At 42.3% G+C, this 17,474-nt stretch overlaps 1 protein-coding gene across 1 annotated transcript; it reads right to left on the minus strand.

Moving 5' to 3' along the window:
* Window positions 1-4,518: 4,518 nt before the first annotated feature.
* On the minus strand, window positions 4,519-11,282 carry dph3 (diphthamide biosynthesis 3). Its single transcript, XM_082525799.1, has 3 exons — window positions 11,085-11,282; window positions 6,507-6,581; window positions 4,519-6,008 (listed from the first exon to the last, which is right to left on the minus strand). Exons 1-3 carry the CDS (start codon window positions 11,190-11,192, stop codon window positions 5,940-5,942), a joined length of 252 nt encoding a protein of 83 aa, XP_082381925.1. The 5' UTR covers window positions 11,193-11,282; the 3' UTR covers window positions 4,519-5,939.
* Window positions 11,283-17,474: the final 6,192 nt, after the last annotated feature.

Consider the following 17,474-nt stretch of genomic DNA (forward strand, 5'->3'; position numbering starts at 1 on the left):
CACATTCATCTTGATTAAACTTATTCTACCCGTCCAAGACAGGGGGAGGTCAAACCACCTATTGAGGTCATTCTTGATTGAGGCCACAATCGGCTTGAAGTTCAACTTGTACAACTCCGCTGTGTCTGCGGACACCCTGATACCTAAATATGTGAAACCCGTGGTCGACCACCTGAAAGGGAAATTAGGAGGAGCGTCCCACCTCCCCCCGTCACCCAGTGGCAAAGCTTCAGATTTATCATAATTTATCTTATACCCTGAGAAGAGGCCAAATTGGTTGATGATATGTGTCAGTGCAGGAATAGAAGTTTCTGGCTTAGTGAGAAAGAGCAACACGTCATCTGCATAAAGGGAAATCCTGTATTCAGTATTCGACAAGGTCACCCCACAGATCTCAGGATCAGTTCTTATAGCCTCTGCCAGTGGCTCCAAAGCAAGTGCAAACAACAGGGGAGAGAGGGGGCATCCTTGCCGCGTTCCCCTACCCAGTGGGAAGACATCCGAGACCGAGCCATTAACCAAGACCCTTGCAGCTGGGGCCCCATACAGCAGTTTGACCCACTTGACAAATTCAGATCCCAAACCAAACCTGTCCAAAACATCAAATAGATATTCCCACTCCACCCGATCAAATGCTTTCTCAGCATCCAAAGAGATCGCAAGAGCCCTATAATTGGTGTTCTGAGAGAACTGCGCAACATTTATGAGTCGGTGGACATTGGAGCGGGAGTATCTATTCTTGACGAATCCCGTCTGGTCAGGCTTTATCAGAACCGGCAGAACCTCCTCTAAACGTCTGGATAAAATTTTGGACAGAATCTTACAATCCACACTAAGTAGACTTATAGGTCTGTAGGATGTACACAGATCCGTGGGTTTATCCGTCTTTAAGATCAGGGATATATGGGCAAGGTTTAGGGTGGGTGGAAGCACGCCCCTCTCAAGAGATTCTGTATACATTCCCAACAAAGGACCCGCCACATGTTTGGCCATTTTTTTATAAAACTCTGGCCCAAACCCATCAGGGCCCGGAGCCTTCCCGCTCTGTAAGGATTTAATTGCATCCAAGACCTCCTGCACCCTGATAGGGCTGCAAAGATCCAATCGACTTTCCTCTGACAGTATAGGGAGGTTAACAGTGTCAAGAAACAGTTTCCTGGCGTCTACAGTATTTTGACACTCAGGGGAATATAAGTCTTGATAGAACTCTTTCATTATTTTGCTGATAAGTTTAGCCTCAAACTGTAAGACACCTGCCTTATCTTTTAGAGAGGGTATTGCATAAGAGCCCCGTTTCCCTTGGGCAAGTCGGGCGAGCAAGCGTCCAGGTTTGTTGCCTGATTCAAATAATCTATGCTTCGCATAGAATATTGCAGTTTCCGCTTTCTGAGTTAACAGTTGGTCCAGGGCCGATCTAGCTGCATCCAACTTTCGAAGCACAGAAATAGACGAGGATTTCTTAAGCTCCCTCTCCAAGTCAGTGATATCGCGTTCAAGCACTAATTGTTTGGCTAAGTTGCTCTTCTTTTTTGCCGAGGTAAAAGAGATAACGGAGCCCCTGAGAAATGCCTTACCCGCCTCCCATAGAGTAGAAGCGAATTGTGTTTTTTTATTAATAGTTTCATTTAATTCTAGTTTTGTTTTGCATATTTTGTTCAATGTTTCCTGATCTTGGTGGGACGCGTAGGCTTCTTCTAGTGATTTGATGTTTTTTTTCTAATTCCTGAATATTTTTGTTTTCTTCTTTCTTTTTGTGTGATGAGAAAGAAATTATTTTACCTTATTTTTTTTTTTTTTTTTAAATGACATCAGAAACAGCAGTATGCGACATTACGTGATGGCAGAGCTTCAGTTCATCCTTTGTCATTTTTTTTTTTTTTTTTTTTTTTAATAAATAGGACAGGGGGAATGAATGAGAGAAAGAGGGGGAGAGAAAGAAAGAAAACCAAAGGGGAGAAGAGACGGTGAGAAGGGGGGGGAAGAGAGAGAGAAAAAAAAAAGAACTCCTGGGTCACCTGTATGGAGAAAAAAAACAAACAAACAAAAAAAACAAACAGAGGAGACAGCAAACAACAAAGAGCAACATAATAATAGAGAAAACAAAGCACCATCACAATAAACTAGCTAGTCATAGATATCAATATTTACTAAATAATAAACGATATTGTGCAGCACGCAAGATAGACAGCGCACAGTGTGCTTTGAGGTAGCAGCCAAGAAAGCTTTAGTCCGCGTCTGTGAATACCCATGTGTGCATACCTGTGTGGATCAGCATGCTTGCATTCCAAAGGTTTCTCCATGTAATGATCTGCTAGGGAGTGTGGGGGGGCCACAGCCCCGTCCTCCAGGGTGTGAAGCGGGTATGGAGGAGATCAAAACTCCAGACATCCAGAGGCCCCCAGAACACAAGAGACCATGGAAGACCAACAGAGGGGCAGCCGCGCCACTGTTCCAGTAAGAGCTGAGGAGGGTCCCAGATGAGGGCTCGCCCAGCAGCCGCGGAGCAGAAGTCAGGGGGAGTTGCAGTGACGCGCCCGTGAGCTCCGCCGGCCCCCAGCTGCGCCTGAGTGACCGAGCCCCAGGCCGAGAGGCCGGGGGCACCCCACCTCCAAAGGGGCCCGAGCGAGCCCCAGGCCCCAGGCCCCGACAAGCGGCCGCCAAGGAGTGAGCCGGTGTGTACCCGGACGCCCACCCCCAGACACAAAGAACCACCAACACACCGACACCTGAGGGAGTCCGCCACCGGCAGGGGAAGTGGTGGTGGGTGGAGATAGGCCTCCAAACCTTGGAGGGCCTGAGGTGTCCCCAGAGAGGTGGCGTCTGATACCCAACCTGACATATAGACACAGACATACAGGCACACACAGACACAAACATCCATTCCCACCCTCATGCTCTCATATGCACTCACTCCACACTCAACCAACGTGGAGACAGACATAAAGAGACGCTGTACACACCATCTTGCCTCAATGATTACCGCCCAGTAGCACTCACCCCCATCATCACTAAGTGCTTAGAGCGACTGGTCCTAGCACACTTCAAATCCTGTCTCCCCCCCACCCCGGACCCCCACCAATTCGCATACCGCCGGAACAGGAGCACAGAGGATGCAGTCTCCATCGCAATGCACTCTGTCCTCTCACACCTGGACAACAACAACACCTACGCCAGAATGCTGTTTATAGACTTCAGTTCAGCATTCAATACAATCCACCCCTCACAACTCATCAGGAAACTGACAGACCTGGGTATCAGTTCCCTCATCTGCAAATGGTTACTGGACTTCCTGACCAACCGCCCCCAACATGTCCGGCTGGATAACCGCTGCTCATCTACCATCACAATGAACACCGGTGTACCACAAGGCTGTGTGATGAGCCCTTTCCTCTACTCCCTCTTCACCCACGACTGCAGACCTGCTGATGGTTCCAACACCATCATTAAGTTTGCAGATGACACCACGGTGATTGGCCTCATCAGTGACAACGATGAGGCCGCCTACAGGGAGGAGGTGGATCGTCTGGCTGAGTGGTGCGACAGAAACAACCTGCTGCTTAACACCGAGAAGACCAAGGAGCTCATCGTGGACTACAGGAGGAATGCTGACCCACATCCACCCATCCACATTAAGGGGACGGCTGTGGAGCGTGTGAGCAGCTTCAAGTTCCTGGGAGTCCACATCTCCGAGGATCTCACCTGGACGACCAACTGCTACAAGCTGGTCAAGAAGGCTCACCAGCGCCTCTTCTTCTTGAGGACTCTGAGGAAGAACCACCTGTCCTCAGACATCCTGGTGAACTTCTATCGCTGCACCATCGAGAGCATCCTGACCAACTGTATAACAGTCTGGTACGGGAACTGCTCTGCCTCGGACCGGAAGGCGTTGCAGAGGGTCGTGAAAACTGCCCAGCGCATCGCCGGAGCACCACTTCCTGCCATAAAAGACATCTACAGGAAGCGGTGTCTGAAAAGGGCTGGGAAAATCATCAAAGACCCCAGTCACCCATCACATGGACTCTTCACCCTCCTGCCCTCTGGGAGGCGCCACAGGAGCCTCCGGACTAAGACCACCAGGTACCGGAACAGCTTCTTCCCCACAGCTGTCAGACTCCTGAACTCTGCCTCCTGACATCTGACCCACGTTAAACTCATGGACTGAACATACACACACCCACAATGGACAACTGTACCCTCAAACACAATAATAACATGGACTGAACCACCACTCACAACCACTAGCACTTTATATAGCCTCTGTAGAAACTATCTACACCCTCACTTATCTTAACTGCACTACTGTATAGCTCTGTGTAAATAATCATTCTGTACATTCGATAATCTTTAATCCTACAACTGTTTACAACTTGCATAGTTCCCATTTCTGTATAGCTGTATATCCCAGATTCTGTAAAGTTATTTATTTCATATTCTGTATAGTTTTTCATATTTATATCCTGTTCATATCCTGTACATAGCTTGTACTCACTATAGCCTGTACATACTTAGTTATAGAATATTCACAACATACTTCATACCGTGTACATTATAACATACCATAATAGACCCATTTCTGTAATATACTCACATATCTATATTATTGCTAATATATATTGTAATATATCTATATCACTAAAGCACTTCTGGATGGATGCAAACTGCATTTCGTTGCCCTGTACCTGTGCATGTGCAATGACAATAAAGTTGAATTCTAATTCTATTCTATTCTATCCTCTGCTCATGTTAGGGAGAGAGAGCGCTTAGGTGTTGCTGCCCTCTGCTGGATTGTGTATTGTATTCAACTATCTAAAAGCATTTTGATTGTAAAGGGTGTGAAGAGTAAAAACGGTGTCTACTGATGCTGAAACAGCTTCCTGCTATGAAAAGAGCAATTCAGTCTCCAGACGAGAAGATGTTTGACTCTCTGATCATGCAGTCACACTTTCCACCACGATCTTTACTAACCAGTCACCTCAATCATTAACCGACAATCACCAAGCTTACTGAAATCAAATTAAATTGATGAAATCAATAACTGAAATATCAATATAATTAATATTAATTTACTTTTATATTGTCTTTAAAAAAAAAAAGTCAGACCATCCTATCACAGATGTAATAAGAAAAGAATTTTCATGATCATTAAAAAATCTGGAGTTTGAAAATTTGAATGTTGCTTTGAATCAAACTCTCACCTAACGGAGGGGGGAGGGGCTTTATGGAAGACGCACACATGCTTTTTCTCTGAAAGTTTTCAGAGATATCGACTGCAGAGTGAAACTTTTATTGTGCTAACAAAGACTTTTTAATTCTGTGTTCAGAGGTCATATTATCCACAAACAAACAAAAAGTTTAAGTAAAAACTTTATTAATCCCACGGAGATGCCATGGAGCCAATCAGCACACGTCAGCTGATCGATTGAAACATTACTGATTCAGTAATTGTGTCATCACACAGTTTGTCCTATAGAGGGTGTCTGGGTTCTCTGTATGTGGAGGTTTTATATAAATATATATTAAAATATCTCAAAACTACAAAATAAAAGCTCTAAAGAAACCTGCCAGTCCTAAAATGAAGCTTCCTTCGTTCTCCTGAGCTTTAAAGTGAAAGACTGAATGTGCATTAAGAGTGGCGAGGTTGAGGCAGGAACCAACGCTTTGTTTTTTTTAAAGCGCAACCTTCATCTGTTCACAGCAAATGGCTCGGCTCCACGCTCATCCTCCCACATAATCCGCAGGAAGTCCATCAAACACATGAACGCCGCAACCTTGCGTCTTCAAAAAAATTTCATCTGGATCAAGTGTGATTTCATTCAAGATACATCTGGAGGAAATACAGGAGGCAGTGAAAGTCTGGCGTTTCCCAGCACCACCTGGACACAGCGTCGAGACGGGAAATGGTTAAACTGGGGTCTCTGTGAGGTCAAAGGTGAGAGGGTTCAGGATTGAACGACCTCCAGTTTGGCGTGTGACGGCGCTTCAATGATTTCTCCAACCTGGAAAAGATCCTGAAACACACACATACAAAAAAGCCTGTCATTCATTGACAGGTAGTGACGCCCCGTACTATCCATCTGTCTTAAATTTAAAGTTGTACTTTTTAAAAAAAAAAATCAATAATTTACATGAACAATTCACCAATGATTTGCAGAATAAAAGCATGATGGTTTAATGTCCCCAACACAAAAAAGTAATGTAAAAGTACTTTTCAGAGGTTTTTGTGATGCTGCGTTGCATCTTTTCTTTTCTATCATGTTTTTTTTATTTGAAAGTTTTAACTGATCGATATAAAACTGTCCTGATCAAATAATGAGAAATTCTGGTGTTATCACAGGAAACATTTTAGATCAAATAAACACTGAAGGTACTTTAAATAATAAAACAAAGTGATTTCCAGCTTCTCTAAAGTGAGAATTTGCTGCTTTTCGTCACTTTACAAGAAACTTTTTAAATAACTGATCGTTGAGCCCTTTATGGATGAACTGATAAGAGGAAGTCACAGATACCTTATCGTAGATGACTTTAACGATGAGCGAGCAGCTTGGACATGTTGCCACCTCCTCCCCGTTCTCCAGGTCCTCCTTCAAAATAAAAACAAATAAAATCTTCAGGTTTCTGTCAAGGTTTGAATGTTTTTGTGGTTTATTCCTCTCTCTTCCCCAATCAGTCCACGAGTGACATGTTTAGCCGCATGTTGTCCTTAAATTGCTATCGGAGTGGTGTCCAAAAAACAATGTGGGCTTCATAGATAACTGGGAAACTCTCTGAAGGAAACCTGGTCTTGTTAGGAGAGATGACATCCATCCCACTTTGGATGGAGAAGCTGTCATTTTGAGAATTCTGGCCAAATGTATTAATGTATTAATAAAAAGTTGCAGTCTGCAGCTTCTCTCCTCCTGTTACCTCCAAAAAACCCCATCTCAATAGAGACTGTGTCAGCTCCCAAACAAATGAAAAACAAACAAGAAACCAGCAACAAACACCTTAAACATAAAAAAAAAAATCAGAAAGAAGGAACAGTACAGTATCCACATCTGAACCAAAGAGTAAAACAGTGAAATGTGGATTATTAAATATTAGGTCTCTCTCCTCCAAGTCTCTGTTAGTACATGACTTAATAATTGATCAACAAATCAATTTACTCTGCCTTACAGAAACCTGGTTGTAGCAGGATGATTATGTTAGTTTAAATGAATCAACACCCCCGAGTCACTCTAACTACCAGAAATCTCGAAGCACAGGCCGAGGGGGCGGTGTGGCAGCAATTTTTCACACCAGCCTATTAATCAACGAAAGACCAAGACAGACTTAATTCATTTGAAAGCCTGATGCTTAACATTGTCCACCCCAGCTGTGAAACTCAGAAACCAGTCTTACTTGTTATCATATATCGTCCACCTGGGCCTTACACAGAGTTTCTGTCTGATTTCTCAGACTTTTTATCTGATTTAGTTCTCAGCTCAGATAAAATAATTATTGTGGGTGATTTTAACATCCATGTAGATGCTAAGAATGACAGCCTCAACATGGCATTTAATCTGTTATTAGACTCAATTGGCTTCTCTCAAAATGTAAAAGAACCCACCCACCACTTTAATCACACTCTAGACCTTGTTTTAACATATGGCATAGAAACTGAACATTTAACAGTGTTTCCTGAAAACCCTCTCCTGTCTGATCATTTCCTGATTACATTTACAATAATTGATTAAACAGCAGTGGAGAGTAGACTTTATCACAGTAGATGTCTTTCTGAAAGCGCTGTAACTAAGTTTAAGAATATAATCCACCCACTGTTATCATCTTCAATGCCCTGTACCAGCACAGAGCAGAGCAGCTATCTGAATGCTACTCCAACAGAGCTCGAAGTGGCAAGACATTTCACCCGTTGCCTACTGGTGGTGGTCAGAGGGCCCGGTGGCGCCAGTATCCGGCAGCCTCGCCTCTGTCAGTGCACCCCAGGGTGGCTGTGGCTACAATGTAGCTTGCCATCACCAGTGTGTGAATGTGTGTGTGAATGGGTGGATGACAGGTTGTGTAAAGTGCTTTGGGGTCCTTAGGGACTAGAAAAGTGCTATACAAATACAGGCCATTGTTAATAATTTTACCTCCTCACTATGTACGACTCCGGATACTGTAGCTACTGTGAAACATAAGGCCTCAAACCCGAAGTACTTGACTCTGTGGTATAACTCTCAAACACGTAGCCTAAAGCAGATAACTCATAGGCTGGAGAGGAAATGGCGTGTCACAAATTTAGAGGATCATCATTTAGCCTTTATAAAGCCTGTTGCTTTATAAGAAAGCCCTCCGCAAAGCCAGAACATCTTACTATTCATCACTGATTGAAGAAAATAAGAACAACCCTAGGTTTCTCTTCAGCACTGTAGCCAGGCTGATCTGAAATCTGTGCACCTGTCACATAAAAGAAATCATCAAGATTGTACGGTCACTCTTCTCCATCTACGACATGTTGCCATTCGTTTTCTGTCGCTTTTCTGGGGCTGGGTCTTGGGGGCAGCAGGCCTCTCTCAGCTATCTCCAGTAGTTCTGGGTTCTCCCAGTAGGTCGTGATCTTAACACCTCAGCTGCCTCCTTTTAATGTGCAGGAGTAACATCTTTACCTGACACCCTCAAACTGACTGGCCTTCTCACCCCATCTCTGAGGGAAAGGCCAGCCACCCTTTGGAGAAAACGCATTACCTGATCAAACAATTGCAGGATTAAAAGTACCACAGGCCACCCAACACAAATGCTGCCTGTAAGAATAAACCCTCCCCTGAGAGCACCGCAGCAAAGCCGCAAGGTCTGAGGAATTGAACAGAGTTCAGAGAGACAAAGTGTAGGGACAGTGTAAAAACTGCAAGACCTGACTGCAGTCGCAAGTAGGGCTGCCACAAACGATTATTTTGATAGTCGACTAGTCACCGATTATTTATGCGATTAGTCGACTAATCAGATCATCATCCACTGGACGTAAAACTACAGCTTATTGCACCAGCAGCATCTGCTCTTATATAACTATCATTAGCTTACAGCTTTAAGCTTTTAAGGTGCTAACTAAAAATAAAGACAAGATGATAGTTTATTCAATTTTAATGAAATTTGCAGATTGTTTCGGTAAAGTTTAATAAACTCCTTGCTATCTAAAATATAACAGGACACCGGAGTATATTCTCCAGCATCTCACACTTCTGATAATCAGCTGTCTGCTTGACGTTTATTCAGCTGTGTAAAAACTATAACTTTAATCTCAGCCAAACCGATTTACTCAGGAACAAATAAAATACAAAAAAAAAAAAAAAAAAAGCCAAACAACAACATTTTTAATTTATCTAAGTGACTCATATATATTTAACCTGAGTCGCGAAAGACGGCGGTGGGTTTGAAAACAATTTGCCGGGAGTCCGGTGTTCTCACGGCGCTAGTGACCTAGCCCCCGGCTAGCTATCGAGCTAGTGGGTAACAGACGTCTCCGAAAACGTCAGAGCGCTTTTGAAAATATGTGGTGTCCTGATAAACTGAGCCGATATTTGAGGTTTACACAGCTACATTCTCGCCTGAAAATATGTTAAACGTTTATTTTGTGACCCAGAAAGAATAATAAGAGTAATATTAAAACTAACTAGCTACCGCCATTGTTGGAAACTAAGCTGGGCCGCGCTATGAATTCTGGGACACAGCTGCTTCTTCTTCTTCGGGGTTTAACGGCAGCTGGCATCCTTGTACATGCTGTGCTGCCATCTTCTGTTTCAGTCCGTTATTACACTCTTAAATCCTGCTATTATTCCTGCGTCTTTTGCGATCTTACAAAGCTTCAAACGACACGTCGACTATTAAATCAGTCGTCGACGATTTTGATAGTCGACGTAATCGTGACTAGTCGACAAATCGTGGCAGCCCTAGTCGCAAGTTTGGGATGCTTCGTGAATTACAAAGAAAGAACTCGTCATGAAGTCGGACTTTCCTGGATGAACCTTTGGATGGTGCTGAGCAGGCAAACACTATCAAAACTGATAAAGTCTGAGTTTCTTCTTGCTTATTCTGAGTATCTGTTTCAGTTTTAGAGTGCTCAGGTATGCCAGATGCATCCATACATGCATTTCTTCCAAACTATGTTTCTTTGTTTTAATGTTTCAAAAAGAAAAGAAAAAGAAGATCATCTCCATCAGTATATGACATATCACTAAAAACACCCAAACTCCATTAGAAAAAGTCTAAATTTCCCTCCTGTACACCCGTGTATTCTACCTGCAAAGAAATTAAATATCCTTCAAATGTCAGATCTCAACACAGAAGAGCCAACTCTTAGTCACTGAAGGCAGAGACCCACAAATAAGCTGCAACTCACTGCAGTTTTAGGATTTCTTCAGCCTGCTAACATGAAGGAAGTCTTGATATGGTGAACTGTCATCTTGTTCCTGAATTTAAGAGAGCTAAAGTTCACTTCAGCTACAAGTTTCTACTATTTCAGAAAAAAAACTACTTAAAATACCGTCTTTTCTACCTTAAACCATGTAAAACAAAGATTCATGATGTCACAAGAAATGACTGATAATTACTCAGTAGGCTTTGATTTGTTTGAACGTTTTTACTCTCTTAAATTTGAAGACTTTTAAATGGAGTTTGGTTCCGTTCACTGACGTAGTTTCACTGCTGAGAATAAAGTATGGTGCTGGTTTATTATTTTCTATTCTTGTGTTTTTCTTAATTTTTGCTGCTCTTAACTTTGTACTGTCCACTTTTTTGTCGTGACCAAACACATTTCCCACGTGTGGGACTAATAAAAGTTTATCTTAACACCAAACCAAACTTCAGTCAAATAATGAGAGATTTTACGTCCCACCTCTGTGGCAAATCCGAAAGGAAGGTTGAAATACTTCTTTAAAAAAAAAAAAACGGACATATATCAACGTGCCATCAATAAATCCCTGCCGAATCCAGAAGAAGACTGTATCGATGATGAAGGGAGTGGGAAACTCTGTTATGTCCTCCGTGTAAATCACCCACTATATGAAGATGTAAAAACAGGAGATTTCAAACTGAAGTTTGGTTTGTAGCTGTTAGCCGTGAGCTGAACTTACTTTGGTGATGGCGAAGCGGTCTCCGCAGGGACACGGGAAGTAATACGTCTCCGTATCCTCGTCGTATTCAAAGTCCTCGATCTCCACTTCGTCGTGAAACACCGACATTTTCCCCTAAACACACGCAAAGTCCACACAGAACAGCACCAGATCCGCACCGGCAAAGCGTGCCTGCAGCGCGGTGTGATGACGTACACAACCTCTGACTCAACGCTGACGCAACTATCAAAACAATAACACAAACGTGGTCAATGTAAAATAAGGAAAAGTGAAAAATAAGAGCAGTAAAAGAACAATAGAATAAGTTATAGTGACAATATTGAGTTTTAAAGAGCTAGAAAATTTTTTGTGTTTTTGCCATTTTTAACTACGACTGTAGATTGTAGTTCCCACTTATGTCCACTATAAGGAGCCAATTTATCAGAAAACCCAGCTCATATAATTTCAACCGTTGTACCTTTATATTCATAATAAATACTAAATAAATACACATGTAAAGGATTAATAGATACAAGTCAACCACACATTTAATAATAATAATAACAATAATAACAACAATAGCAATGATAATAATAATAATAAGAAGAAGAAGAAGAAGAAGAAAAAGAAGAAAACAAAGACATTTAGATGATGTTGAGGATCAGTTTTAAAGGGCAAATTCTCGAAACCTTTAGACTGTTTTTCAGTGGCATTTGCTGTTTTATGTGCTGGTGAGGCTCACCATTCAAAAATGTTTAAATTTGAGCCCAACAGAAACTCTGCTGACATGATTTCAGTGTGATTTAAGACCAAGGCTGAGATTGTCGAGGCTAGGCTGTATGGCGGGTCCAAACTCAGTTTTCATTGATGGTAATTCGCAACAAACAAAGAAAAACGCACACGGAGCAGAGCAGGAGAAAAACAAACACACAACCTGAAAATCAACAGAACAATGAGCAGCGTGACAGTGATGATGGATTGAAATGACCTGAAGATGATTTCATGAAAATGTTTTCATACTTTCTGGTGACACGGCTCGAGGTAGCAACACTGTCGACAAAAATAATTTCAATAAAGATTTCTTTATTAAAAAATGAAAATAAAAGCCAACAAATACAAATGAAACCTCTCATATCATCACTGAAATCTTCTAACTGTTGCAAAATTAAATACAAAGGAAGATATTTTATATGTTTGGATCAGTGAAAAGTTATTAAAATGACATTTTCCCCCAAAGGCCTCAGAATCACCTTTGATTACAACGAAGGCCCAGCCCACAGCCTGACGGTCACAGGAAGCTCTCACTTCCTCCAATCACAAACAAGCTGAGTCCTGAAACTTTCTCTGCACATGCTCAGTAGAGGTGTGGCAGCCACCAGATCCACCTATTGTATCAATTTGAAAATCCTAGGTGACATATTTCTCAAGTTGTAATGTTCACAAACTTGCCTGCCGGCCAACCCAGTGGGATGATGACAATACAAGTACCTCGGGCTGTGGGTGGACAATAAACTGGACTGGTCATGCAACACAGAGCACCTGTATAAAAAAGCACAAAGCCGACTGTACTTCCTCAGGAGGCTGAGGTCTTTTAACATCTGCAGGAAGCTCCTGAGGATGTTTTACCAGTCAGTGGTTGCTGGAGTACTTTTCTATGCTGTTGTGTGCTGGGGGAGCAGCACAGCAAAGAAGGACTCATCCAGGCTGGAGAAACTGATCAGGAAGGCTAGCTCTGTGGTCGGCATGAAGCTGGACACTCTGGTGACAGTGGCAGAGAAAAGGACATTAAAGAAACTGATGGACATTATGGACAATGCCAGGCATCCTCTGCACACGGCCATTAACAACCAGAAGAGTCTGTTCAGTGACAGGTTGCTTCTCCCCAAGACAAGAACTAACAGACTTAAAAACTCCTTTGTCCCACACGCCATCAAACTGTTTAACTCCTCTCTGGAGGGGAGAGGGAGGGGAAACAGGAGGACAAAGGAGGGGGAACAACTAAGCTGTAGTGCCTCTTCACCTCACTGTGCAATACCTTTTGTGCAATACTTTTGTAAATAGTCAACAGTGCAATAGACCTCAATACTTGAAATGTGCAATTCACTTGTATTTTTATTTTTTATTCCTATTTATTCTATTTATCCCCTTCGTATATTTTATTTATATTGTCTCTGTATTTATATATGTGTGTGTGTGTGTGTGTGTGTGTGTGTGTGTGTGTGTGTGTGTGTGTGTGTGTGTGTGTGTGTGTATATATAATATTCTGTAACTCTGTAACTTCTGTCGGTGCTGTGCTTTTTTGGAAATCGAATTTCCCAGAGGAACCCACCCGAGGGATTAATAAAGTTCTATCTTATCTTATCTTATCTTATCTTACCCCATCAGTCATAACAACTATTACGAAATATTGATAGTTATAATAAATGTCAGAAATTGAGAAGCTCAGTTTTTCTTACCCAGAGTGAAAACACACCAAACCCAGCTGTCCATGATGATGAGCAGCTGCAGATCAGGTTTCCTGAGTCGTCACAGTCCAGTTTGTTAAAGGTTTTAAAGATCCTGTTGCTTTGGGAGTCTGTGTGAAAACACCCAGTTCCAGTGCTTCAACAGGAGCCACCGATAAAATAATAATGAACATCAAAGCCGTTCAGAGGTTCATTTAACTGCTGCAGGCATCTTTCCAATGCCAAAGTTTATGGTTTCTTTTTTTTTTATCTGATATTTATTTTATTTTATATTTCCTGTTGGTTGCATTGTCTATTTATTAATGATTTACTTCAGCAGAAGAATGCAGAGTTTTAACTGAGTGCTGCAACCACTGATGTGGTCTTATCAGCAGGACAATAGGATTTTTCTTTTAGTGCCTGGTGGAGCCCACACTTGTCAGGTCTGATACTTACAGTTGTAAAGTGCATTCAAACAGGTTTTATGACCAACTTTAACTTTCATTCTTTGGATGCATGTGGCAACTCCACTAAATTGTGGTAGTTCACAGAAGTAATCTTCAGGGCCTTGATCTCAGCTATCTGAATCAAAATGTTGCACATGTTTAGCTACGAGCTCAAGCACTTAAGAGTGTGGACACTATTACTCCTTTCTGGAACAGGCAAGAATAAGCTGGTACTACTGGTATGTGAATCATGTGGCACTGTTCTCTGTGCTGAGAGCTTTCATACATAGTTAAAGTAGACAGAGAGTCAGAATCTGAGAGTCTGTGATTGACAGGGCAGTGGCAGCCTAAGTAACATTTAGGTTTTCCACAGGAAGGGCTTCTTCCAGAAACTAGGATCAGCAAGCTGTAGTAATGGATGAATGTAAGCAGATGGAAAAACAAACAAACAAAAAATACAAAGCAGGTATGAAATTATTTCACAAAGAGTAATCAACTGAACTAGACTTGTTACCACAGTATCAGTTGTAACAGTTTGGCAACAGGTGAGTGGAGAACTGGCTCTTGTGCTCCAGGAGGTGATGAGTGGATGTGAAACAGATGTGTCCACCTGCCACTTGGCACACGCGAGGAAGACATACCTCCAGGCTAACCCACTAGGAAGTTTGACTGCCATTTAAACTCACATGTACACAAAGAAAGGGAAAGAGGAGGCTATAACTATCACATTCATAGTGGTGTAGAGAGGAGGCTGAACAGTTCTGGAATTTTTTAAGTCCCCCTTTAGCGTCTGGCTAGCAGGTGTAAATAGACCGCAGAGTGCTGGCCTGATGAGTTAACTCTTCTGTGTTGTGCTAACTCATCAGGCCAGGGCTCCACAGTCTATTTACACCTACAGGCCAGTGGACACTGTTTCAATGATGAGGATGTACACATCCTGGACAAGGAGGAACGCTGGTTTGAGCGCGGAGTCAAGGAGATCATTTACGTGAAAAGGGAAAAACCATCTCTGAATCAAGGAGGGGGCCCAACGTTACATCTTTCACCATCTTACAATGCTGTGATTGCAGCCATTCCCCAACTCTCTGTGAATGGTACTCATAGCCACTGATTAATGGCCATTGATCAATGGTCATGACAGTTTGCATATTAATAATTAAGCAACTGACCTCATAGCCCATTTTTCGTCAGCTGTGCTAGTTTCAGTCATTGTGCAAATGTACTGTTTATAAGATTATGGAAACCTGCAGTCAGCTGAGACTGAAGAAGTCACTTGGATGAGTGACAAAACGTTTCTTGCACTGAAAACACCACGTCCAGATGAGCAGAATCAACCTTTTGGAATTTCCTTACCTGGATTATTGAGCATGCTCGATATTACAGAGTTATAATATTATAGAGTAATGATATACCAATACGAAAATTATCCAATAATATTTAATCCATCCATCCATCCATTATTTTCCGCTTATCCAGGGCGGGGTCGCGGGGGCAGCAGCCCAAGCAGAGAAGCCCAGACCTCCCTCTCCCCAGCCACCTCTTCCAGCTTGTCCAGGGGAACACCAAGGCGTTCCCAGGCTTGCCGAGAGTGTCCTGGGTCTGCCCTGGGGCCTCCTCCCGGTGGGACATGCCCGGAAAACCTCACCCAGGAGGCCCCCAGGAAGCATCCTTGTCAGATGCCCGAACCACCTCAACTGGCTCCTTTTGATGTGGAGGAGCAGCGGCTCTATTCTGAGCCCCTCCCGAATGGCCGAACTTCTCACCCTATCTCTAAGGGAGACGCCAGCCACCCTTCGGAGGAAGCCCATTTTCCACTGCTTGCATGCGCAATCTTGTTTTTTCGGTCACTAGCCACAGCTCGTGACCATAGATGAGGGTAGGGACGTAGATCGACCGGTAAATTGAGAGCTTCGCTAGAGTGTAGAGAGCTGAGTGTAAAAAAAAGAAAGAAAATTTAATCTCAGACCAAAAAAGGTTTACTCTGCTGTTCTGCTTTTTCATCTGTGTTAATTTTGGTCTGCTGTATTGTACAACATGATCCAACACATACCGTGGATGCTCTTTATGTTCCTCCAAACTTTGCCAGAACTCCTTTTAGCTCCACTGAACTGCAATCAGGGGCGATTCTAAGATCAGAGCTTTGGGGGTGCTGAGCACCCAGAGAGCTGCCCAGCCAGGCAAGATAAACTTTACTCGTCACGACGAGACTTCTTCCCTGTCTCTGTGAGTCCCTGCATCCTTAAATGTCTCCAGTTGTCCCGAGTTCCGTCTGACTGTCTCCTTGGTGCATTTAAACCCCTGTTCCTCCCTGTCCTCATCGTCTGTTGTCTTCGTTTCCGTTATCAGTCATTAGAATTTTACCATCTCTGTGCAAGTCTGCAAATTTCTTTATTAAATCATAAGATTCTTAAATTCATCAAGTCTCTCTCTACCTGGGTCCTCGTCACAAAACATGACATCATTGTTTTGTACATTTTAACACAGTCCCCATATTTGTGAAAGAAAAGCAAAACACAAAAACACAGAAAGAGACCAACAAATAAAAAATAAACCTCTCAGATCATCACTGAAATTTTCAAACTGCTGCAAAATCCATTAAAAAAGGAACATATTTTATATGTTTTGATCAGTTAAAAATTTATTAAAATAACATTTTCCCCCCAAAGGCCTCAAACGGAATCAGCCCTGATTACAACAAAGGCCCAGCCCGCAGCCTGACGGTCACAGGAAGCTCTCACTTCCTTCAATCACAAACAAGCTGAGTGCTGAAACATTCTCTGCACATGCTCAGTAGAGGTGTGGCAGCAGAGGTTTCAACATAGAGCTGATATTACGGGTATGAAAGTTGAAGATATTCTTTTTTTTTTTCCAGTTTTTTGGATCAATTTAATCTTCAGGTTTTGGTTGAAATGATTTTTCTTTGATTTCTTGTTTTTATTTTTGTAATCTTCTGATTTCTGTTTTGTTGAATTTTTGGATTCTTGTTTTAATTTGTTTTCTTTAGCTTTTGCGATTGCTGTTGATGGTTCTTCTAATGATGGCTTTCAGGTTTTCCATCCTGTGTTTCTGGTTTCATGGTCTTGGATATTTTTATTATCGGTGAGAGTTTCTGTCTTCATGTGACAGTATGTGTTGATAAAAGCTACCCTGAAGGCCTGTGATGGGACTTTTGTGATCCTTTGTTTGAGATGGTTTTTAATCTAAGCAAATCGTTGTGTTTGGATAAAGGCTGTTTTGAGCCAGACATTATTTTGGCTGTGTCTGAGTTAAGGTAACGTAGAGCACAACAAAAGCCTGTTCTAAGAAAAAAAAATACAACCTTAAAAATGCATAATGTCCACATTTTCAATGAAAACAGGTATTGAATTTAATGAATTAATATCACATTGAAACTTCCTCAGTTGACACTCATATAAACAAAAGTTGCATTTTTGCATTAGCTTTCTTAGATTACACTGTGTAAGACCTCATTTAATGCACTAAATCCACCATCTGTAAGATGACATCAATCAAAGCAGCCG

Source organism: Aulonocara stuartgranti (assembly GCF_965226115.1).
Source record: "Aulonocara stuartgranti genome assembly, chromosome: 23".
Lineage (NCBI taxonomy): Eukaryota > Metazoa > Chordata > Actinopteri > Cichliformes > Cichlidae > Aulonocara > Aulonocara stuartgranti.

Bases quoted from the DNA above. Each gene is read 5' to 3' on its own strand.
- dph3 (XM_082525799.1), bottom strand. From the start codon at position 11,192: ATGTCGGTGTTTCACGACGAAGTGGAGATCGAGGACTTTGAATACGAC. The intron at 6,582-11,084 runs GTAAGTTCAGCT...TTTATTTTGAAG, and splicing joins ACCGCTTCGCCATCACCAAA to GAGGACCTGGAGAACGGGGA. The intron at 6,009-6,506 runs GTATCTGTGACT...TGTGTGTTTCAG, and splicing joins TTAAAGTCATCTACGATAAG to GATCTTTTCCAGGTTGGAGA.